The 25522-nt window shown below is 33.9% G+C and overlaps 3 protein-coding genes across 3 annotated transcripts; 2 read left to right on the forward strand and 1 right to left on the reverse strand.

Annotated features, from left to right (window-relative positions):
* Positions 1-574: 574 nt before the first annotated feature.
* On the reverse strand, positions 575-2406 carry LOC118043262 (autophagy-related protein 8i). The gene is made up of 5 exons (XM_035051175.2): positions 2246-2406; positions 2105-2160; positions 1262-1314; positions 926-1044; positions 575-835 (listed from the first exon to the last, which is right to left on the reverse strand). Exons 1-5 carry the CDS (start codon positions 2283-2285, stop codon positions 747-749), a joined length of 357 nt encoding a protein of 118 aa, XP_034907066.1. The 5' UTR covers positions 2286-2406; the 3' UTR covers positions 575-746.
* A 3032-nt stretch (positions 2407-5438) lies between these two features.
* LOC118043267 (S-adenosylmethionine synthase 3) lies at positions 5439-7726 on the forward strand. Its single transcript, XM_035051180.2, has 2 exons — positions 5439-5598; positions 6099-7726. Exon 2 carries the CDS (start codon positions 6109-6111, stop codon positions 7294-7296), a length of 1188 nt encoding a protein of 395 aa, XP_034907071.1. The 5' UTR covers positions 5439-5598; positions 6099-6108; the 3' UTR covers positions 7297-7726.
* Positions 7727-11530: 3804 nt separating this feature from the next.
* Positions 11531-20902, forward strand: LOC118043265 (pleiotropic drug resistance protein 3-like). Its single transcript, XM_035051178.2, has 24 exons — positions 11531-12000; positions 12347-12470; positions 12652-12737; positions 12938-13022; positions 13403-13562; positions 13661-13737; positions 13808-13861; positions 13968-14058; positions 14166-14467; positions 14563-14844; positions 14944-15257; positions 15366-15526; positions 15605-15708; positions 15797-15950; positions 17362-17493; positions 17615-17688; positions 17780-18112; positions 18379-18669; positions 18785-18868; positions 19049-19182; positions 19377-19604; positions 19692-19863; positions 19963-20217; positions 20307-20902. Exons 1-24 carry the CDS (start codon positions 11678-11680, stop codon positions 20571-20573), a joined length of 4287 nt encoding a protein of 1428 aa, XP_034907069.1. The 5' UTR covers positions 11531-11677; the 3' UTR covers positions 20574-20902.
* Positions 20903-25522: the final 4620 nt, after the last annotated feature.

Consider the following 25522-nt stretch of genomic DNA (forward strand, 5'->3'; position numbering starts at 1 on the left):
CTGTTGTGTTTACTTCGCGCTCTCCCTCTAAGCGGGCATCTGGAAGTCTACCTTTTTCATTTGACCCATATGAAGAGCAAGTGTTTGATATTGTAATTATGGTTGTTTTTTAAATATTTTTTTATGATAAAATATATGTTAATATTTTTTTTATTTTTAATAACAGCAAATTAAAATAATTTAAAAACACTAAAAATATATTAATTTAAAATTAATTAAAAAAATAAATTTTTTTTAAAATAGGCCGAAAACAGAGCTTGCGATTCAATACCAAGAGATAGAGTACAGGCTGACGATTGCACTAAAAAGGAAGAATCATTGATTGCCAATCCCCACAAGAAAGAACAAAGCGCCTCTTGAAAAGCCGTCCCTCTTTTTCTCTGTTGATATCCATTATCACACGAATCCATTCGGGTACATCCCTATTCTCTTGTTTAGGAAAACATGTTTGGATTAAAATAGCGAACATTATTAATTATTCTCTCCACAAGCAAGCAAAAACTAAGGACATGGTGGTGTTTATATTAATACAGTTGCCAGACAAATCGTCAAGTATAAGATTACACTGGCTACAGAAGTTAAAAGAAGGTTTAATGTACTTTACAGAATGTCACAATTTACAGAAGGAATCACGTGAACACTTATTTGCATGAGTTCGGCGCTGAGCCTTACAAGTATGTCCACACAGAATTATTTGATACTTACAAAGACAGAAATCAACTATTCAGGGGCAAGGAAGGTACAACTTAGCCAAATGTTTTCTCGCTGCTGTAGCACATATACAGAAATCCATCATCATCCTTGTAAGATTCATAGATTGAATCCATTTGACTTGCTGTAAATAAATAGCACGAGTTAGCAGGTTGCTATAACAAAAGCTGTATATAAGCTACAATATCGAGGTGAATCAGGTGTCTAATCTTACCTGTTTGAGGCAATGTGTTCTTCACAAATACGAACAGAGCCTTTCCAGGAGTCACCTCTAGCCTACTACTTAAAATGTGGATGAATTGCCCGATGGTCATGTCTCGGGGAACCAAGAATCTGGAAAAGAGAGAAGGGTAATGATTGGAATCTTGCAGTAATATGCTGTCCAAAAATTTGGTTATGAATTTAAGAAATCTATACGTCAAATAGGGTCATCCGGATATACTAATTCAAGATTAACATGGCGGTGGCGGGTTAAATTGTTTTTGTTTCAGATTAACAGCTGAAATTTTGTCATTGTATAATACAAAGGGAATCAGAGAGCTAGACATACTTTCTCTTTTCCATTGCCGGCAGGTCCGTCCTTGAATATCTTTCAATAATCACCTTAAGAAAATGAAAGAAAAACCGATGAGCTCGAATGGGTGGCGAGCAAAAAAAACAAAAAAAAACCCTTTTATTGCTAATTAAATTACATCGATGAAGTCAAATTTAGCTTAGCTTTCTCAGCAATCAAGCTTTGGCTTAGTTTGCAAGGTTACGTAACTTACAAAGGTACATCATTCTAAATAGAATTCCAAAATTACTTCTTTTGTCCTAGTCAACCAAGACCAACAATATTCGATAACAATGACTGCATTCCTTTAACAAATGCCCTGCATCAACTAGTAAACATTTTCTCCAAGAAAACATTTAGGATGATTTTGATTTCCACGAGAGAGCAACCACCTTAGCTAATAAAAACTCATCATTATTGAAGTTTTAACTCTTGAAATGGCAAATCACAATAAAAAAAGAACATGCAGGAAACATCTGTATATTCAGAAAACTTGCACATCCAAATCACGACGAGGAATTTCCACCTATTTTGGGATTTTCAGATTTATTTTAGAATTCCAACCGTATAATCTTTTTTTTCTTAGGTAGGGGCTAGCTTTCATTCACCGAGCCCTCCTAGATCAGGTATATGGCTGCGCATTCTATTCGTCAAAAAAGACAAAGACCCCGGAACGCACCCAGATTAGAAAAGAAAAGGGATAGAGCGCAAAAATCTCAAGAATAAAAATTGTGCTTGCAGAAAAAAACCAGAGAAGCAATCGCATGATAAATCAATCAAAATAACATCTCAAAATAAAAGAAATACAGAACAATAAGAGAGACATAAGAGAGAACTTACAGGAACTCGACCTGGGTACTTGACAATAATATTCTTTGATTCTCCAAGTCTCTCATCTATGAACCATATACACCCGCAAGTCAATATCAACCAATAAGAAACCATCAGAATATATATGAACTATGAGGGGAAAGAACCAACCAAATGTGAATTCATTCTTGAAAGAAGTGGCCTTTCCCATGGATTTGATGCAAATAATGATTTTCTTCTAGAGTTTTTGTGTCGGTGATGAGACAATTTGGAGGAAATGATTTAGCAGGATAGAGGAGGTGATGGAATTATTGTTTAAAAGACAGCTAGAAATAGAATAGTCAGTCGTGTCAAGTTATGCGCTGTTGCTTGTCAAAAGGCACGTAGGTTGTCAGCGTCATCCATTAACAAAGGGCACGGCAAGGCAACTACAAGTCTACAACTGCTTGTAGTATTGTCGTTTCTTGAACGGTGGGGATGGGCAGGCCTTCATAAACTGGGTCTAAATCAGGCCCAATCAATAACGTCTGGATGGGCCTGCATTTTCCCCCCTGTTGAAATGACACGGTGTCTGCCAAAGGGCCGTTTGTTTTCTTAAAAGGTATATTTTTTATTTAAAATTATTTTTTTATATTTTTAGATTATTTTACCATAATATTAAAAGTTAATTTAAAAAATAACAAAATATTATTTTTATATATTTTTAATTTTTTTAAAAAAAATAACTGCTGATCTTAACTGGATGTTGAATAAATCACTTTTTATGTTACTATATAAAAATCAGCATTTATGATTTTATTTATGAAAAAAATTTATTAGTATATTTTTTATATATAAAAATAAAATAGCTTGAATATGAATAACTCACGTAAAACCCAAATAAAAAGTCAATTTTGATATATAAAACCTAACTTCATAGAAAAACTGCCGTTTAAATAAGAAGGAAGATATAACAGTGGGCGAGCAAAATTTGAACACTGAGAGAACACAAAGGGAAACAGGTCTGGATTTTTTTTTAAAAAAAAGCAGTCATGTTTCTTCGACAGGATTAATATTAAACATAGTATGAGATTGTCACGTCCGAAGTTCAATCTATCAACGGCAAGAAAGCTTCTCTGTATGGTGATTTGCAGAGCGTGTGGTGAGAAAATTGGACTGGCAATAAGCACCGCCTGCGCGTTGTAATTTATATATTATTTTATATTCTTTGAATTGGATGTCAATTATAGTTGATTTTTTTATTTTTATTTTTATTTTTTTTTCCTGGGGTTGGTGGATCGAGGGGCGGGGGGTTGGTGAGGGATTGAGAGTATCATCCAAGTTCATTTTCATGCGCAGTTTGTTTTTGTTTAAAAAATGTTTTTTTTTAATAATTTTTTTTATAAATTAATTTTTTAAATATTTTTTCAGATCATTTTAATATACTAATATTAAAAATATTTTTTTAAAAAATAAAATAAAAATTATTTTAATATATTTTCAAGTAAATAATACTTTAAAAAATAACTAGAATTCCACCAACTCAAGAGAGGAAAACTTGTGTCTATAACTTCAAGAGGTGTAGCTCAATTAATCAGGTACTGAATTTGCTCTTTAGAATTTATCAATTCAAGTTCCACAAACCTTAAGATCACTAAAGATTTGTATAATTATTAATTTTAGAACTCATAAAATTAATTGAAATGGATCTAAACTGACTCAAACACTCACATTAATTAAAAAAATAAAAACTACTAGTGTCCACTTGGAAAAACCATATTTATATTGACGAGTGGCCTTGTATATTATACAAAATTCTGAACATCACTGCTATCGTTTTATAGCGAAAGATCTTGAGAATTTTTTTTTAATTTTTTGTATTTTCAGACTCTTAAATTTCGGGGTAATGGATCCACACCAAGTGCTGACCATTAATTTGTTTTATTACGAGTTTCAAATAAGCTGAAGTCCTTTCACATAGCACCACCGACCTCGTTCAAGAAATATTCGAAAAGGATTAATTAATCGAGGAGGGGAAATCATAGCTCCCCGCCTCACATGTTACTGTTCATTTATAACAGTAACATTTTTATTTTTATTTGTGTTTTTATAATACTTTTCTCATTTCATCTAATCAATATTAGTTTTATTGAAAAATATACTTTTATTTTTTTTATGTGAGTTATCTTTATTAAAAAAATATTAAATATTTAATTATATAAAAAATATTAAAAACTGTTTTCACCAACCCCCCAACAACAGCAAAATCAGGAGAGAGGTGGGTGGTACCCTTTTTGCTGATTTTCAAATTTGTTTTTATATAAAAATATTAAATTATTTTAAAATAATATTTTTCAATGATTTTAATAATATGGTATTAAAATAAAAGAATTAAAAAATAATTTAAATTTTTTTTTTAAGATGTATAATAAACTAAAATAAAAAAATATTATTTTAATATTTTTAAAATATAAAAAGGAACACAACGCCAAACACTGGTGGCTACAAAGTGGGTTTAAGAGTCAGGATATAACAGCCCAAGTCATGGGTTATTAAAATAAATAATAATAATAAAAAATCCAAGTGATGGTCCCCCACTCATCTAGGACGCGTCCTGTTTTTTTGTCCCTCTGCAGTTATTACCAATTATAATCTCCAACATGCTTAAAAATCAGATCTTGAACTCTTACCTGCCAACATTTAGTAAAACAAGTCCTTGTTTTTTTATTTACAGCCGAATTAAATCTTTTATTTCCAGATAAACCAATAATTAAGTCCATTTTCATACCTAGGTAGGATTTGTTTTTGTGTTCCAATTACGTATTTAATTTTTTTTTAAGGTTCTTGATTTTTTCTTGCTTCAATTTATTTATTTTGGTGTTTTTTTTTATTATTTTAATACGTTGATATAAAAATAATATTTAATATATTTTCAAGTAAATAATACTTTAATAAACAATAATTGTCACACAGTAAACTATTTTCAACCATTTAATAGGCATCCATGGTTCATAAACGGTTCCATGACATGACATATTCCTTTTAAAAAGACCCACTAGAAAAACAAAATTATTTCTATCCGGCCCTTAAAGGGTATATATACACCAGGCTCCATCGACATGAATCATGAAAAATCTTAGAATTGAAGGGTTGAATTTAAAGAAAAGTAATGTAAGAAAGTTAATTGAATCAAATGTTGAAGCTGAGGGACCGTAAGTGATTTATCCTATCCTCTACCGACGGCGCTTCTTTCGCCTATCAGGCATCACCAACGCGTAAAGCGTGCTATCAAGGGCTGCGATTAAACGTTAAAACACAAAAAATGAAAATCAGTCATTGGATCGAACAGCGACTCGTGAATGACACATAAATGAATGAATCTAGTCCAAATTACGTTTTTCAGGGCCAGGCTACACTTGCCTATAAATTACCACCTTTGCCTCTCCTCCTGCACTCGCATAACTTTAGCTTGACAAGAAGAGGAAACTCCCCATTTTCTCTCAAGCAGCAACGCTACTCTCTCTCCTCTACACCCTTCTCTCGAGGTTGGTAGCTTTTGTCTTTCTAGTTACTGGGTCATTGGATCTTAATGTGTTTGTGGGTTAATACGGGTTTGATTTGTTGTTTTTATGGATTGCTTTCGGGAATTTATATGTTGAATGTTGAAAATTGAGATTCAGTCGTGCTTGTCACGCCCATGCTTATCGTTAGTTACTTGTTTAGATCCGAGTTTATTTGAGTAATTCTGTGTTGTTAATGGTGGAGCTTTTTAGATCTGAATAGTTAATGTTATGCAATAATCCTTTTTTTTCTTTGAACGAGGGAACTTAGGCTTAAATAATTTATGCTATTTTGTCTGTGCTAGTTAGATTTTATTTTCGGGAATAAATCCTGTTTGCGTCGTGGAAAAGAGGGATTTTGTGAGGGTGAGAGCTAATGGGGCTTTGAATGAATTGAAAAGGAAGTAGTTATTGATTTTTAAATCCTGTGCTATTAGTCTTGTTAGAGTTATTTAATGATTGGGTTTTATTTGTTCTATGTGCAGCTTGAAAGAAATGGCAGAGACTTTCCTATTCACATCTGAATCAGTGAACGAGGGACACCCAGATAAGCTCTGTGACCAGATCTCTGATGCTGTTCTCGATGCTTGCCTGGCACAAGACCCTGACAGCAAGGTGGCATGCGAGACTTGCACTAAGACCAACATGGTCATGGTTTTTGGCGAGATCACCACCAAGGCTAATGTAGATTATGAGAAGATTGTGCGTGATACTTGCAGAAACATTGGATTCACATCTGATGATGTGGGTCTTGATGCCGACAATTGCAAGGTTCTAGTTAACATTGAGCAACAAAGTCCTGATATTGCTCAGGGTGTACATGGCCATTTCTCCAAGAGGCCGGAAGAGATTGGTGCTGGTGATCAAGGCCACATGTTTGGCTATGCCACTGACGAGACCCCCGAATTGATGCCTTTAAGCCATGTTTTGGCTACCAAGCTCGGTGCTCGTCTCACTGAGGTTCGCAAGAATGGAACTTGCGCGTGGTTGAGGCCTGATGGAAAAACCCAAGTTACTGTCGAGTACTACAAAGAGAATGGAGCCATGGTTCCTGTACGTGTCCACACTGTTCTCATTTCTACGCAACATGATGAGACCGTGACAAATGATGAGATTGCGGCTGATCTCAAGGAGCATGTCATCAAGCCTGTGATCCCAGAAAAGTACTTGGATGAGAAGACTATCTTCCATCTTAACCCATCAGGCCGTTTTGTCATTGGTGGTCCTCATGGTGATGCTGGTCTTACTGGCCGTAAGATTATTATCGACACTTATGGTGGTTGGGGTGCTCATGGTGGTGGTGCTTTCTCTGGAAAGGACCCTACCAAGGTCGACAGGAGTGGAGCTTACATTGTCAGGCAGGCCGCCAAGAGCATTGTCGCTAGTGGGCTTGCTAGGAGGTGCATTGTTCAGGTCTCCTATGCCATTGGTGTTCCCGAGCCTTTGTCAGTATTTGTAGACACATATGGAACTGGAAAGATTCCTGACAAAGAGATCCTTCAGATTGTGAAGGAGAGCTTTGATTTCAGACCTGGTATGATTTCTATCAACCTTGATCTCAAGAGAGGTGGCAACAACAGGTTCTTGAAGACTGCAGCATATGGACACTTTGGCAGAGATGACCCCGACTTCACATGGGAGGTGGTGAAGCCCCTCAAGTGGGACAACAAGGTCCAAGCTTGATTAAGGTCTCTATACCAGTTTCTGATGCATGGATATTTTGCCTATTTGCTGCAACACTCTGTTATGAGAGTTTGCCTACTGCCTATTGCCTGTTGGTTTTTAGCTTTGTATTTTTTGTTCATTGATGTTTGGTAGATTGTTACCTGAGAGGAGCAAATTAAAAAAGAGAGAGAGGGTGGTCTCATATGTTTTCTGTTGCTGCGGCTTAGATAAGAGCTAATGCGTAGAAGGAAGTGAAACGGCAGCTGAGCTGCAATATATGATTTTTTTTGGCTTTCAAGATAATGCTCGCCGCGTTTGCTGATTTCCTATCGGGCTTCTATTTTTCTGGGTTTGATACGTAATAATCTGGCTGGTGACAAATTTTGTTGTCCATTTGTCAGCAGCTGTTCATTTTCTTGGTAATATAGCCTCCTGTTCCTGTTAAAAACTCTTTTACGCTCTTGCTCATTACTAAAATTTTATATAAATGAACTTTATAAATAAGATTACAGGCTTAAACTATCATGCTAGTTAAACATCAATCTTTTTCTAATTTAGGATACTTTTTCTTTAATCTCAGCAATCCATTTCTTAAATTTATATTCTTAAAACATTTAGTTAAGCAAATCAGATTTTAATTTTGCTTGCGGACGATTAATAAACTGATTTGACCTTCTTTTTTTTTTCTTGCCAATCTTGAGTTGATAAATTTTTATTTGTTCCTCAGAAAACTCTCACACCATCTCATCTAAAATTTTTTACATTCCTTTATTAAGGTTGGTTCCGAGAGAGAAAATGACATCCCTTTTCTAAGGTTGGTTAAAATTGTTTGAGTAATGTGTACAAAGAAATAAAGAATGGAGGAATCGTAATCACAAGGTTCTCTTTTTTAATACCAACCACGAACCAATTATTTAATCATATACGAGTATGGTTAGAATTAATTCTCTTTCTGACACGTTCTTTTTCTTTCAAGTTATACAAATGGTTAAAAATTCTAAACACTCAAGTATTTAATTTCTCAAGCTTTTATTTATTGATATTCAATACTTTTAAAAATCTGCATACATAACAATTGTATTTAAATGAACATATATATATTTTTCTTTAATCTAGGAAACATTTGTGCATGAACATGTGTTGGTGAATGGATGCCTCTCTGTTTTATGGAATGCTGCTTTATTGCTTCGAGGAGCAGATGTCCTTGTTATGGCTACGACAGTTGATGAGAGCATTAGGGTCCATTCTACCACATGGGACATGGCTATCCCTGCCCTCTGAAAAGGCTTGCGTGGGTAGCTGGTAGTTCTGGCATGGAGCTGCAGTGCTGCTTTAAAAATGTCGGATCTTTTATAGTAACAGTTGCAGAAAACGAACCACACATGTGGCCATGCTTGGCGGATGTGATCTGGGCAAATTTACAGGCATTGGAACTTGTTTCAAGCAATTTAGAATAGCACAAGAAAGAGTCCTCTCTGTTTTCATCTTATCCGCCGACGAACATGGAATTTCTCAGGGGAGGGCGGAGGAGCGCTTGGCACAACCTTGATTTGTATATATAAATAGAAATCCCAAATCACCGTGTTACCACACGAACAGACTCACCAAACTCAATTGTATGGCAGATGCATTTTCACCTCAATTGTATCTCGAGCTTACACGTGATTGCATTTTTTCTCAAAACAGCACATTCCCTCTAACCTCTAGTGATTGCTATAAGCCAAAATTAGACGGATGCCAGAGACCCGAGTCAAACTCGTCCATTCAACTATTCGGGCATTTCTTCAGCTGAAATGGCTCGCCGATCGTCGGATGTGGGATGTGGGTCAGCCGGAATGTCCATAGTGCTTCGGTTGATGGCCGAGCTGTTGGTTGAGTTACTATTTGTTTTGGGTTTGGTGGGCTTAGAGCTTAAGGCTCGGGATTATTGTATGAAGGCTTAGAGCCTTCTGCATTGTCAACCGAAAACTTCTTTTAGGCTTCTCCATGCCAGTGGCCTCGGAAAACAACGACAATAAATAGCAAGATTTATGGAAATCAAACAATGAGGATCGAGCTTAGCTACTGAGATTTTAGATTTATTTTTAAAATATTACTAGTTAAGTTTTATAAATTTTAGGAATATCAAAAACTTGTATGATCATTAATTTTAAGATTCATAAAATTAGTTAAGGTGTGTACAAGTTAAACCGAATGTTCACGGCAATAATAATAAAAAATAACCATGAAAATCCTCCAAACATGTGACATGGAGGTGAGCATCTCAATTGCTAGCTTTTTTCAATTGAATATTTTTTTAAGTGGTTTTAAATTATGGAGACATGCAAGGGGAACCTTCATGTTAGAAAAAAAAGGTTGATACAACCTAAAACTCTTTTTAAATAATCTTTATCTTTTATAGCCTTTTGGACCCTTTTTTTGTTGGTAACCCGGGTATCTGGGCCAACTTACACGCACCACGACTAATCCCCGGATCCACTGAACATCCTACAAGCCCAGTAGGCAGGTAAGGCACCGCGGGGATGACAGGCTGGCACTCTTGAGGATCAAACTCGAGACAGTCGCAATGCAAGCCTTGCAATTGACCGCTTGAGCTAAACCCTCAAATGTCTTTTGGACCCTTTTTATTAAAGATCGAAGAGAAAGAGTTGAATACAAGCAAGATATTTTTGACCTGTTATGGTAAACTATATTTAACTGATAGTTTAAAATAGAAAACCTAAGATTCCTTGAGGTTAAAAAATAACATATATATTACTCGGATGAGTTTAAAAAGACGAGTACAGAATATAATGTTTAATTAAATCTAGAAAATGATAGATTATTATTATTATTTATCAATAGCCATTTATTTAGAAGAGCATATCCAAACAAAAATAATAAATTCTGACAATAAACTAACCTAATATCTAAGCGCAAGGTCAAGACGTGATGACATGGCTATTTATTTATTTAAGATGGGGGTTTGATTAATCAACGAGACAAAACAGCACTCAACAAACAACAAAGAGTGCATTGATCAAGGACTTGTTGGAAGAAGCCTTTGATGGGATGGTAGGGCCCAGCCATATGATATGTCTGAAAAGCAGACTTTAATGGGCAGCAGGCCCAATCCTTACTGGAAGAAAGCAAAAGGCTCTTTCTTAATTGATGAAAGCCCTCCACGGCTCCACCTATTTTCGTTTCTCTCTCTTTTTTGGTTTTAACGTACACTCTGACTCCTTTTTTTTTTTTTTTTTTTTACCATCACTTAATTCTTCAATTACTGTATATAAAATATTTTTATTTAAAATATATTAAAATAATATTTTTTTATTTTTAAAAATTTATTCATTGTCCCAAATACATACTATAACCCGGTTTATTTTTACATGTTAAAAATATTTATAATTTTTTTTATCAAATTAATAATTTTTTAGTGTTTTTAGATAGTTTTAATATATAATAATAAAAATAAATATTAAAAATAAAAATAATATTATTTTATTATATTTTAAAATAAAAACATTAAAGATTCTCGACAATGCTCAAGAAACTGCATGATCTAGAAAAGAGAGATTTTAGCCTCATCAAAATCATCTATTGAGTGACCGGTTGACCATTGACGCGACCTGGGTTCATTTTGTTTATTATTATACTGACTATTTGTTTTTATATTTTAAAAATATTTTTAAAAATTTTTAAATTTTTTTTAGTTTTTTATTAGCTTTAAATTAATATGTTTTTAATGTTTTCAAATTATTTTGATGTACTGATGTCAAAAATAATTTTTAAAAAATCAAAAACTATTATTAACATATATTTTGACACAAAAAAACTATTTAAAAAGTAATTATAACCATACTACAATGACAGGTCACTTTCTTTTATTTAATTAGTGATTTAAGCAGGAATAAATAATTAAAAAGTACTTCACAATAAGCACCCAAAAGAGATTTGGTTCTTCCCATTTCCATCGTGACTACTGACTCATCTGTGATTAGTTTCTCTGAGGTGGAGCGTATTTCATCTTTTGTCTGTCAATTGCCTAGACATGAAAATCAAGCGGAGCCAAATGAATATTAAAAAAGAATAAAAATAAAAATACTAATTAGAAAAATATATCCGGTAATAAAATTATATTTGGTTACCACGTGAAAACCTATTCGACAAAAAAACAAATCGTCTTTCTTTTATTTACTGTCTTTTTATTATGTTGTCTCCATTCCGTCACTGTCGAGGCAATAAATCATGATGTACGTGCTCTGCCAATGAATCTTCAACCAACTTCCTTTCAAGAAATATCGACGCAGTTCACACTGACTTTGTTCTCAGACACCAAAATTGCTACTCACAACAGCTTTTAAGAGTTATATAAACAAGCCACTGAAGGGGCTATAGGTGCAGAAAATTGAAAATAATGGAGCTAACAGCCATAGGAAGAAATGCTCAGTCATCATTTCCACGAGGCACGATAAGTCTAGATATGGATGCAGATTCTATTGTAGAGGAGGATGAGGAAGTTCAATTGCAGTGGGCTGCGATTGAGAGGTTGCCAACCTTTAAAAGGATCAAGACCTCACTGTTTGAAGCAAGCAACGCGAAAGATGGCGAAGGGAAGAAAGTAACTGATGTTACTAAGCTCGGGGCAGCTGAAAGACATCTCTTCATCGAGAAGCTGATAAACCACATTGAAAATGATAATCTCCGGTTGCTACAGAATCTCAGAGAAAGGATAGACAGGTAGGTTTGCCTCACGTTCTTAGGACATGAAACTTTTAATATCAAAATCTTTTAATGTTAGTATTGACAGTCAGGACTTCCGACAGATATTTGTTCGAATATATTCCGTATAATGTATTCACCCTCGCAGCCAGGGAAATGGCAACGTGGACTAAATTTCCTGACTTCGAGTCACAGTTATTTATTTGGATCAGTCCTATTCCTAAATTTAGCGAATATATAGAGAACTAAAAGGAGATTTTTGCAATTCAGATTCAGTCTGTGTTTACAGTTATGTATGGACAAGTACCGTCTGCTGGTGGAGTTTAAATTATGTTGCTAAAACTAACAAATGACTTTCTTATAGAGTGGGCATGAAGTTACCTACTGTGGAGGTGAGGTACAAGAACTTATCTGTGCAAGCAGAATGTGAGGTAGTTCAGGGAAAGCCTCTCCCGACGCTATGGAACACCATTGCGAGCTTCTTGTCTGTAAGTTGGCTTTTCTGCTAGTCTATTGTTTCAAATTCATGGCCTACTCTTAACTGTTCAGAAAGGGTCATCATTGTAGGACGGAGAAAAATTGTGACGAGTCCAGGACCAGTACTTGATTTTTTAAATAAAACAAGCATAATTTATTTCCAACCGGATTAACAAGCTATCCAATGAACAGGGTTTCAGAAAGATAGTGAGGAGCAAGCCTCGAGAAACCAAGATAAGCATCCTTAAGGATGTTTCTGGCATCATTAAACCATCAAGGTAATGCAACTCAATGTTTATAGAGTATTTAAAAAAGACAGCTAAAGATAAGTTATATTCAGATTAAGATCAACTGCTACTTTTTTTCTTGGCAGAGCAAGTCGGTTAAGAACTTTAAATGGAATACATTATTGAAAGAAACATAGTGATCCAAGTAGAATGTCTGAGATTGTGACTGATGGAAGACATGGTATATGCAGGCTTACTCTTCTTCTTGGTCCGCCAGGCTGTGGGAAAACCAGCTTATTATTGGCTCTTTCAGGAAGACTAGATCAATCCCTTGAGGTTAGTATTTAAGAATGCTGCATACGATGAGATTTGAGAAGGTGATATGCTGAGCTTCATAATTGTCAAGACAGTTTGAAGCTTGTTTTGTGTTGATTTGGCACCCTTTGAGTCTCATATGATATGTAAATACATGGGAGTTCCAGTAAACTCCATGGGGAAAACTTCAGAATCCATTTTCCAAGAACCATCTTAAAATCACCAAAACAAAGCAGGTTTGAACACGCTACGAAAAAACAAAGGGACTGCAAAAACAGATGATGCGCTTCCATTATCCTTAATGCAGAAGCCATATACTAGTCTTTTTTTACATTTCATATGCGGGAAACAACTCCATTATTACAGTTGTGACAAAATCCCTTTTATATTCTTTATTACAGGTTGAAGGGGAAATCTCATATAACGGTTACAAGCTTGATGAGTTTGTTCCTCAAAAAACATCAGCCTACATAAGTCAATATGACCTGCACATACCTGAGATGACTGTCAGAGAAACTATTGACTTCTCGGCACACTGCCAGGGTGTTGGAAGCAGAGCAGGTAATTTTCTTTGTTATCTTGTCTTATCTGTTCTCAGTATAATTGCATCGTTCCACAAGTATTAGTTAAAGACTTCTCCTCACTTTCCTGGCTTGTAGATATAATGCTGGAGGTCAGCAGAAGGGAAAAAGAAGCAGGAATTGTCCCTGATCCTGATGTAGACACCTACATGAAGGTGATTCAAATTTAGATTTGATAATTTTCGTCAGCCATTTATTAGTGTTTAGAGAACGTGATTCTTGCAGGCAATCTCAGCTGAAGGACAAAGAAGAAATCTCCAGACAGACTATGTTTTAAAGGTAGTTATTATTTAGCAGGGCTTGAGTAACGTAGGTGATGACAATATTTCACGCTTGGTATTTGTGTCTATATTGACAAAGCAACTTCAACATTTTGGCCTATTAGATTCTTGGACTGGATATTTGTGCTGATATAATGGTTGGCAGTGCATTGAGAAGAGGGATTTCTGGTGGTCAAAAGAAAAGGCTAACAACAGGTAAAATAACTTAATTTTTTCTCCCCTCTTTTGCTGGCACGGAGTGGGAGTGGGGGACCTCATCTCATCCTTGACACAAGCCTATAATGCAAAATTTCATCTTCCAGGAGAGATGATTGTTGGTCCCACAAAAGCTTTATTCATGGATGAAATATCAACTGGGCTAGACAGCTCCACAACCTTTCAGATAGTTACCTGTCTTCAGCAACTGGTGCACATCACAGATTCCACCGCACTAATTTCACTTCTTCAGCCAGCACCTGAAACTTTTAATCTTTTTGATGATGTAATATTGATGGCTGAGGGTAAGATTGTCTACCATGGTCCTTGCAGTCATGCACTCCAATTTTTTGAAGATTGTTGTTTCAAATGTCCACAAAGAAAGGGTGCTGCGGACTTCCTTCAGGAGGTGCGGGAAGCAGCTTTAATTCTCCTTATTTCTATCACTTCTCCTAAATTCCGTATTCTTTTCATGTCTTAATTTTATCAATCAACCATTCACAGGTAATCTCAAAGAAGGATCAAGCACAATACTGGTGCCACTCTGACATTCCTTACCAGTATGTTTCAGTTAATCAGTTCATTGAAATGTTCAAAGCAAGTAATCTTGGACAGACACTAGCTGAAGAGCTCTCAAAACCATACGATAAATCCTTGTGTCCTAATAGTCCCTTGTCATTTAGCATTTACTCCTCAAGAAAATGGGAATTATTCAAAGCTTGCATGTCTAGAGAGCTGCTCCTTATGAAAAGGAACACATTTGTTTACGTTTTCAAAACCGCACAGGTTAGGATTCACTCCAATGGCTAGATCGCGCAATGTTTCCATAGATGAACTATCATTTACTTAAAACTAACACATTTCAAATTCCCCTTCTCCCAACAGCTCATGTTAACTGCAATTATAACAATGTCAGTATTTGTAAGCACCAGGACGGAAGTGGACTTGAGGGGTGCAAACTATCTGATGGGCTCTATGTACTATGCACTGATCAGGCTTTTTACTAATGGAGTTGCAGAGTTGTCCTTGACTGTTATTAGACTTCCTGCAGTTCAAAAACAAAGATCATTCTACCTATATCCAGCTTGGGCTTATTCCATTCCAGCCTCTATACTAAAGATTCCATTTTCACTTCTTGATTCTTTACTGTGGACAGGCATAACTTACTATGTTATTGGGTATAGCCCTGAAGTGACAAGGTAAGGTCGCGTGTTATACCACCAAAACTAAGAATTATAGTCTTCATATACAAAGCTTTCTTTCCAGTCTACGTTATATATAATTCCTGTTCAACCTGTGGGATCAAGGTTTCTTTGCCAGTTTCTTCTGCTATTCGCTCTCCATCTAGCCTCAACATCGATGTGTCGATTCGTTGCCTCAATTTTCCAAACGATGGTACTTGCAACAACAGTTGGTTCTGTGATCTTTGTTCTAACGTTCTTGTTTGGAGGCTTCATTCTTCCACGGCGTAAGCTGAGTTGATAATTTCCTTTTGCTTTAATACAAAAGGAGGACAAGGAGACTAACTAAAGTTTGGTTCTTGCAGCCTCTTTGCCGCCTTGGTTGAGGTGGGGATTCTGGATTTTTCCCATGACATATGGGGAAATTGGCATAACCCTAAACGAATTCCTTGCTCCACGATGGAAAAAGGTGCGCACTAAAATTACTCTATTGTTGGTTCCTTGCTAAATTGAAACGAAAACCTTCATAACTTACTTGAGTTCATTTTCAATCACAGATGTTAAATGGAAACACCACCATGGGAAATCGTGTCCTGACCAGCCATGGTTTGAACTTCGAAGGCTATTTCTATTGGATATCACTAGGGGCTTTGTTTGGATTCACAATACTTTTTGATCTTGGCTTCATCTTAGCCTTAACGTACTTGAAACGTAAGTCATTTTCGAAAATTTTAACAAAAACTAAAAAAATAGAAGGTCGGCCACTGTTAACAGTGAACCTCTGCCCAGATTTTTTTATTTATCATGTACTTAAATTTTCTTTTTTTTTCCTTTCCATTGCTTCTTTTATGGTCTAATTATATAAAATTAAGAAAATAAATGATTCACCTCTAATTCATAACAATATTTATTTTGTGCAAAAGTTCATTTCTTTTATTTTAAAATCTATGAGTTAGAGAAAATAGGAATGATATTGTCAAAAAATAGTGAAAGAAAGATAAAATGATTGGTTTTCATGATAATTACAACAATAATGATTAAATTTGATGTTAAAAAGTTTCATTTGATAAATAAAATTTGATGATGGTGGGCTTTTCTGTAAACATGTCTACAAAAAAAAAATGAGTATCATTTTGATTCTTTAGGTTTAGTTAATTTTGGTTTTCTTTGGTAATTTTAAGGTGTTTAAGGTTAGTAGGTGATATATAAAGATGTTTTATGATATTTATTAAGTTGTTTTTAAATGAAAATCGATGAAAATTAGATTTTCAAACCCTAAAAGATTTGCCAACCACTACTATTGTAGCTAGATTTTGAGCTGGGCATAACATCTAACTTGTTTTATTTTTTTATTAAAAGAAAGATGAATTACACGTCATTTACACCTCATTAAAAATAAAAAATGTCTTAGAGCACAAGTCTCACTTGAGCCCACATATTTAAATATTTTTTTAGTTCCCTGACATGCTAGCTCATTTAGGCTTGCGTTCTATTTTTTGTTTTTCTAAAAAAGTACTTTTAACATTGAATTTTTGATTAATTGATTTTTTTTAATTTATCATTTAATATTAAATTAATTTTGAATTAATTTTTATATTTTTATCATATACTTAAAATAAAAAAATATTATTGAATTAATTAAAAACCACAACCAAGTCACGAGTTTGATGAATTAATCTAAATTAACCAAAATTAATCCAAGATGTCATTGTGTCAAAGTTAAAAAAATATCAATTTTAATTTTTAAAAGTCTAATTTTCTTTTAACAGTTATCAAAATTATCTTTAACTCTATGTGTATTTAGTCTTTGTTTATTATATTTTGTTTTTGTTTTTTTGATTATTTTTAATTTTGTGACTCATCAACTCAACTAAGTTATATTAAAATAACTATCACATAATTTAATAAAGAACATGGAATTAACAAGAATTCAGGTTGAAAGTTTTAAGTTTTACTTCCTAGATCTAATTTAATGACAACGTCAGTAAATTCCCATAACTTTGATAATTTGTTTTTTTGAATAACTTTGATATATTTTTTAAATGCTGCGGGAAGTAAACTAGTATGAAAAAATGAAAAAGAAAATTAAAATAATAACTGAAAATAGCTTACCTTAACACAGCACCGAAGATGTCCAGAGCTATTATTTCAAAAAAGAGGCTCTCTCAACTCCAAGGAAGAGAAGATCAGGAGCGGAGCAGGCAACCAGAGAATGAATCAATCCCAGCTCATAACGCAGAAACAAGAAAAACAGGTATTTTGTTGACACACCCCAAGTAAATCAAACTTGAGATTGACGGAACTATTGTTAAATCAAACTTCAACATGTTCAAAAACTCATGCAACAATTAGTATATACGCTGTTGGTTATACAGAGATGATGGTTCTGCCATTTGTGCCACTAACGATGACATTTAACGACGTGCGGTATTTTGTTGACACACCCCAAGTAAGTCTAACCACAGTTCAAATATAATAATTATAAGAGTGTGATCCTCTGTAGACTTCAATGATATATCTATTTTATACCCTCTGCACAGGAAATGAAAAGGCATGGCTTCCGCGAGAAGAAACTTCAGCTGCTTTCTGATATCACAGGAGCATTTAAGCCTGGAGTTCTTACAGCATTGATGGGAGTTAGTGGAGCTGGGAAAACAACCCTCATGGATGTTCTTTCTGGAAGGAAAACTGGAGGTATTATTGAAGGAGATATACGGATAGGAGGGTATCCAAAAGTACAACAAACATTTGCAAGGATTTCAGGTTATTGCGAGCAGAACGATATTCATTCTCCACAGATTACGGTAGAAGAATCCATTGTTTACTCTGCTTGGTTGCGATTACCACCGGAGATCGATGAACAAACAAAATCGGTATGTTATCCTGACCACAAATATGATCACCTGATGCAACACTATCATCCAGATCATAATGTTTGATGGGAAAACTTGAAAACTTCACTAGGCTAATACACACAATACGTTGTCTACCTAGCACATGAAGCCTCAGAACCAAAGAAATGCATCTCATGAAACAAAATATCCGCGTTGAATGCATTAAAAAATATGATTTTGTATACAAAATGAACCATATAATGTTTGAATGAACTGATAGCAGCCCCTGATTTTCTGTCATGCAGAGATTTGTCGAAGAAGTCATTGAAACGATCGAACTTCATGACATAAAGTTCTCTCTTGTCGGAATTCCAGGCCGAAGTGGTCTTTCTACTGAACAGCGTAAAAGGCTGACAATTGCAGTGGAGCTTGTTTCAAATCCATCGATAATATTTATGGATGAACCGACATCAGGTTTAGATAGTAGAGCAGCTGCAATTGTCATGCGCGCGGTGAAGAACGTGGTCGCCACAGGAAGAACAACAGTCTGCACCATTCATCAGCCGAGCATTGACGTCTTTGAGGCTTTTGATGAGGTACGTAGCACACGTAATGCTTTCTTTTACTGCATTACGAGTAACCTACTGATATTTTTTTGGATCCACGTGTATACTCATTGGAACTAAGATTTGGAGATGTTTATTCATGCAGTTGATTCTAATGAAAAGGGGAGGAAAGATTATATATTCAGGAATGCTCGGTCACCATTCATGTAAGCTTATCGAGTATTTCGAGGTATGGTCACCAGTACAAGCACTGAACTTCTTTTTAAGCAAATGAAACCCTAGTTCTAGTTGTCACAACCATCATTTTTCTCAACAATTTTTACTACCCTTACTATTAGACTTGTCAGGCATCGTCCTGAGTGTGAAGTCGAGACGGATAACTTATTTACATGTCTTCACTACTGGACAGGGCATTTCAGGTGTGCCAAAGATCAAAGATAACTACAATCCTGCAACATGGATGTTGGAGGTTACTTCTGCATCGATGGAATCAGAACTTGAATTAGATTTCGCAAAACTTTATAAGGAGTCTCCTCTGTACCAGTAAGTATATATTTCATATCCGTTTCCAGGAAAGCTAAACTTCATGGAAATGTTTGATAGCACAATTTGTTTCCCTGATTTTTTGACATGATATGCACCCGTCGTGCAGTTAGCTAGAAGGGTAATAAAATAATCAGAACTTGAATTGCAGTTTCTGTATTAATCGTAAACTTCATTTTACTCTTTGATCATAGGGAGACGACTGAGTTGGTCCAAGAGTTGAATAAACCTCCTCCAGGTTCAAGAGACCTGCAGTTTTCCACTCCTTTTCCACAGAGTAGATGGGAGCAGTTTACAGCATGCTTATGGAAGCAACACTTGTCGTATTGGAGAAGTCCTGAGTACAATTTGTCACGATTCATCGTCATGATCGTTGCATCGCTGTTGTTTGGAATAGTCTTTTGGCAGAAGGGAAAGGAAATGTTAGCTCATCTTTCCCTTCAACTTATATCAGAAAAGCAGCATCAATTTCTTAAGACTGATGAATTGCCTTTCCTTTGTTCTTGTAGAAACAATGAGCAAGACTTGATCAACATACTTGGATCAATGTACACTGCTGTAATATTGCTGGGCATAAACAACTGTTCAACAGTTGCGCCATACGTGGCAACAGAGCGGACCGTATTGTACCGTGAGAAATTTGCAGCAATGTATTCCCCATTGGCTTATTCATTAGCACAGGTTCAACACCAGCACGAAAGAGTCATTTACTTTTCATAGCAATAAGTTAATCGTTTTACTTTCATAATTTTCCATAAGTAATCCTTCTGAATACTGCAGGTGACGATCGAGATACCTTACGTTCTACTGCAAACATTTTTGTATGTAGCCATCACATATCCAACAATTGGTTACTACTGGTCAGCCTCCAAAGTCTTTTGGTACTTCTATGTGACCTTCTGCACATTTCTCTACTTTGTTTTTCTCGGAATGCTGCTAGTTTCAATGACACCAAGCGTCGAAGTAGCTTCCATGTTGGCTACAGCAGTCTACACTATATTAAATCTATTCTCAGGCTTCCTTCTGCCAGGAAAGGTAACTCCTCTGTAGTTCTAGGCTGCATTTAATTACTGCAAAGCAAAATGAGCTGGGCTTGTTTCTTACCTATGCTATTTTATGTACAGAAAATTCCCAAGTGGTGGATTTGGTGCTATTACCTCTGCCCCACATCATGGTCCCTAAATGGTTTTCTCACATCACAGTATGGAGACATTGACAAGGAGATCTCCATATTTGGGGAGCTCAAGACAGTAAGTTCCTTTCTAGAAGATTATTATGGCTTTCGACAGGATCACTTGGGCATTGTGGCTGCTGCTCTCGCAGCGTTCCCAGTTGCTTTCGCTTTTATATTCGCATATTGCATAGGGAAATCAAATTTTCAGAGACGATGAAGGAAGACCCATGCAATCATCTTGAATTTCAAATATTTCCATGTATAAGCAAAATAAATGATCATACCCTGTCGAAACTAGACACTAATTGGGCTGCGCCGTGCACATTCAAGCCATTATGGCTCGTGCCACGCTAGCTCACGTGATAGAAAACCTTAGCCCAGCCTCGACACTATCTGTCGGCCCGTGCTGTGCTGGGGCTGGTCCGACCTAGTAATCATTGTAACTATTATTATCATTATGAAATAATGAAGAAATTACATCATGTATTTAAGCAGCAGAGAAGAGACTCTTGTAACAAGAGAAAATCTTGAACCATGGAATGCATTTGGCAAGAAAGTGAATTGCACCCCTTAGTTAATTAATTAAGTAACAGAAATTAAAAAATGAGATGAATTCTCCTTACAAAACTTTTGTCGCCGCTCGAATCTCAGGTTTATGACCAACAAAGCAGAAATGATGCTAATAAAACATCACACTTACGCTAAACTTTAAAATAAATATATTAATAGAACAAGTTATTTAAAAAATATATAATTTTTTTAGAAATGATACGAGCAGAATATTACACTTACGCTAAACTTTAAAATAAATATATCAATAGAACAAATTATTTAAAAATACGTTATTTTTATAATCTTTTAAAAATATTATATTATTCAAAACTAATAAAATTAAATGATAGTTCAAAACTTCTCATTAGTAATTAAAAAAAAAACAATAATTTATAATATTCATTACATTGTAAAAATCCAAACTTAATTAAAATAAAGTAGCCCTTAAATAGATGGAGGTATAAAGGTTAGGTTATATATTAAGGGTTCCTAGTCTAGTAAAAAAAAATAGATCAAATAAAAAATGTATCTTTCATCCATACAAAAAACCCTTAAAATTTAAGCATAGATTAAAAAACTCTTTACTCTTGACTGTACAAAGATGATAACTGCTTCAACACTTGATTAATCATGATGGAAAGTATATATTCTATTAATTTTCCGTTACTATGCTTAACATATCAAAATTATCTTTCATATTAATGCAAGGATTCATGTTGAGGAAGCAATGGAAGGCGTCATAGATTCTCGTTGCTGCTGCAGCAAGACGTCATAGCCATTAATTATTCGGGCTGTTCATAGAAATAAACATTTACTCCTTTACATGCTCGCTGGGCTGCAGTTGAACATTGTTTATATATAATTAGGCAGATGGGATAGCTCAATATCATTTATAAAGCTATATATATATATATAGCTAGGACAAGGTGAAAACAGCAGATTTTATTAAATACAAGACAACAAGAGTTCCACGCAGCTAATATTATTATAAGCATATGAACAAGCATCCAAAATAATGTCATTGACTTTCATTATTTAAAAAATATATATATGGGATGTAAGCATTTTTATTTATTTATCTCATATTACAGTTTAAAACTGAAATAACTTTAATACCAAGATCAGTTCAAGAACAAGGCGTGTTCATTGGTCAGAAGAGACGTCAGGATCTGTAATAACTTACAGCGCTGTGCTTTCATATTATTTTGTAATGATTTATAGCTCTGAAATCTAATAGAAAGACAAAAAGGAATATTTGTGGTGCAGGGGAGAAATTCCTTGCTTGTCAACTGCTTATGGATTTGGTTGGTATAAGATCACGCCATATGATTGATTAATTAGTGCTAGCGAGACGGTACGAATTGGGCGAAGTTCTTAAGAACAATAGAGTAATAAAATAGTAGCGACTCCCTGGCATTGTATATAGTTACACAATTAACTATTGTACTGGCTCTTGCTAGCTGTGATTGAATAATTTTCTTTCTTAAAAGATTATATATATATATACTTTTTAAATATCTTTTTTAGAACAAAAAATTTAATTATAAATTAAAAGGTCTATTCATGCATTTAATTAAATAAATTAATAACTATTTGTGCCTATAAATACAAAATAAATATTAATGTATGTATTTCACTCTCCTAGTTGCAGGTCGAATAATTTTATTTTTTAACGCAAATAAATTAATGTGTAGGTGTTATTAACATGTTCGTTGACAACGAGTAAAAATATAACCGTAAAAAAGTTAATACTTACATATAATAAATATATAATGAAGATCATATGCATCCATAAAGACATATAAAATCTCAAGCTTATTTTTAACATAGTAGTAAAATGGGATATTGTTACAATTGTTATATTAAAACACCATTTTCCTAGTCTTTGTATAATATATATTTTTTTAAAAAAATGTAATGAAATTTTTTTACAAAAGAATGATGATAAGAACAAAAAAAAAGGTATAAATAGGCTAAGTATAGAGTGATAAATATTTCAAGTGTAGAGAATAAAAAATAATATTTTTTCCAAAACAATATGTAAAGAAAAAAAAAGAAAAACTAAGAAAAGATTTTGTAAAAAATGATGATAAACAAACTAAGTGTAAAATGATAAAAATATCAAATATAAAGACAAAAAGATATAAGAAAAACTTGTTTTCTAAATTATTAAAAAAAAATGAAAATAATAGTTTTGCCACCGCCATAGTGAAAAAATTGGAGAAATTTTCAATTATGCCATTCCTACAATGTTTTTAAATTTTTAAAAAACTAAAAAATTATAATTTTACCACCGCTACAATAAAAATATTGGAGAAGAATTCAATTTTTTCATTTCTACATTGAAATGCTGTTTTCTTTTAGAATATTTATAATGTAATGACCTTAGAATGTCATCTAACCAAGCAGAACTAAAGAAATTTAACAAAAATATATTTTGCAAGAGAAATTTACTTTAATGTAGCACTATAAAAAGTTTATTTTGGATTATAATAGTGAATTAATTTTTTACTCTTCATCAAACCACTAAAAAAAACTAAGCTTATAGGTAAAATTATTTTTTCTATGTAATCCATTTGTCATTTTTATTTTTATTATGGGCATATAGGCTATAAAAAAGGGGAGGATATCCTTCACAAGTTGATCTTGACTTAATCTTCTAAACTTCATGTCACATCTATTATTACAATTATTCCATGAAAGATGATTGTATTTCATCTCAAACAATACTCATTTAAGCATTGGAGAGTCTCTAAATACATGAAAATAATTTTTTTACAGAGATATTATAGGATCTACCCTAACAATCTGAATCATTAAAACTAAAATATTAACTTATTATTTAAGAAATCAGCTTAGCCCTCAAGCTTATTGAATTCATACAAACTTTATCAACACTTATAAAGCATCACATTATTTTACTTCATAGACAAATAGCAAAACACCAAGTACATATTAGAAGTGAGTGAAACACAACTGATTGATTGATGAAGTGAAGTGAGACCATGGAGTCAGGCTCTCCTTCTAAAATAAGACCATGAAGTGAGGTTCCTCCCATGTAGCGAGCCTATGAAATCGACCTTTTTCTTTAGGGCAAGTTTAAGAAGTTGTTGTATCCAAGTATGTTAAATGAGATATTTTAAGGGGTTTTATGGACATGTTAAATTTGAGTTTATCGACTATCATTCTAACATTACAATTACAAGGCTACTTTACTACTTTATATATATATATATATATATATATATATATATATATATATATATATAATATATATATATATATATATATATATATATATATATCACTAGATCACTAAGGGGAAAAAAAAAAGTTACAAAAGCAGCAAACTGTTCCTATGGACAAAATCAACATGAATTTTTTAATAGCTAACATATAACCTCACAATAAGTTGCTTGATGCTGATTGTTCTAAATAGTTGGTGTGTATTTCTTACTGGTAGATCATGCATTAAGTTTACTGTACTTTTTTAGACAACACTAACCTCAAGGAAAAAAACATCCTCGTACCAAACGAATAGCCTAACAATTAAAGCCCAAAGCTTTTGATCCTATCTTACTAGATAATTTTACAAGCTCAGTTCTAGAAGAGGGCTGGCTATTTGCAACTAGCTGAAATTTAAAAAACATTCAAGTTGTGATTCAAAGATGTTATGGGAGCCAAATTTATTATTTTCCCATTTTTTTTAGGATTTTTAGTTTCAATATTCTTCTTAATTCAGGATTTTGATTTTTCTATCTTATAAAATTTGGTTATTTAAAAAGATATAAACCTATTAAAATGACAGAACTAATTAGAAAAAAATATCCCTTGATAAAATATTATTAGGTTAAATGTCGTACAAATATATTGAAAACCTATACGACAAATATTTCTTTTATTTGCTGTCCTTTTATATATATTGTTCCCATTCCGTCACTGTCGAGTCATGAAATGATGATGTACGTGCTTCGCCAATGAATCTCCAACCAACTTCCTTTCAAGAAATATCCATGCAGTTCACACTAACTTTATTCTCAGACACCAAAATTGCTACTCACAACAACTTTTAAGAGCTATATAAACAAACCACTGAAGGGGCTGTAGGTGCAGAAAAACTAGCATAGCAATTGAAAATAATGGTGTAATGTTTTGAAATTTATAAGATAGGATATTACAACAAAGCCCTTGGAGGCTTAAAGAGAGGGTATAAATGATTGAAGGGTATTGTGGTAATTGACCAATAGTTGATAAATATAAATAGGAAGTAAAAAAAAAAAAAAGGGAAAGTGATCTGAAATTAGAGAGCAGAACCGTGAGAGAGAAGAGAGAAAGAAGAAGAAGAGAAAATAAGGGAAAAAGGAAGAGATTTGGAGGAAATAAGTGAAAAAGGTAAGATTTAGGTTGTTTAATATGTATATAATATGTTAATTCAACTTTAATTTCAGTTTTGATGAATGTTAGGGTTTTGAGAATTTGTGTTTTGGGTTTAATTGATGAATTAAATTGAAGGTTAGGGGTTGATTGTTGTGGGTAATTGATTATTAAGTTGATTATGGAAGATTATGATGATTTTGAGTTATGATTTTGTTTGAATGGTGAATTTGTGTTAGA

This window comes from Populus alba, chromosome 10 (genome assembly GCF_005239225.2).
Source record: "Populus alba chromosome 10, ASM523922v2, whole genome shotgun sequence".
Classification (NCBI taxonomy): Eukaryota; Viridiplantae; Streptophyta; class Magnoliopsida; order Malpighiales; family Salicaceae; genus Populus; species Populus alba.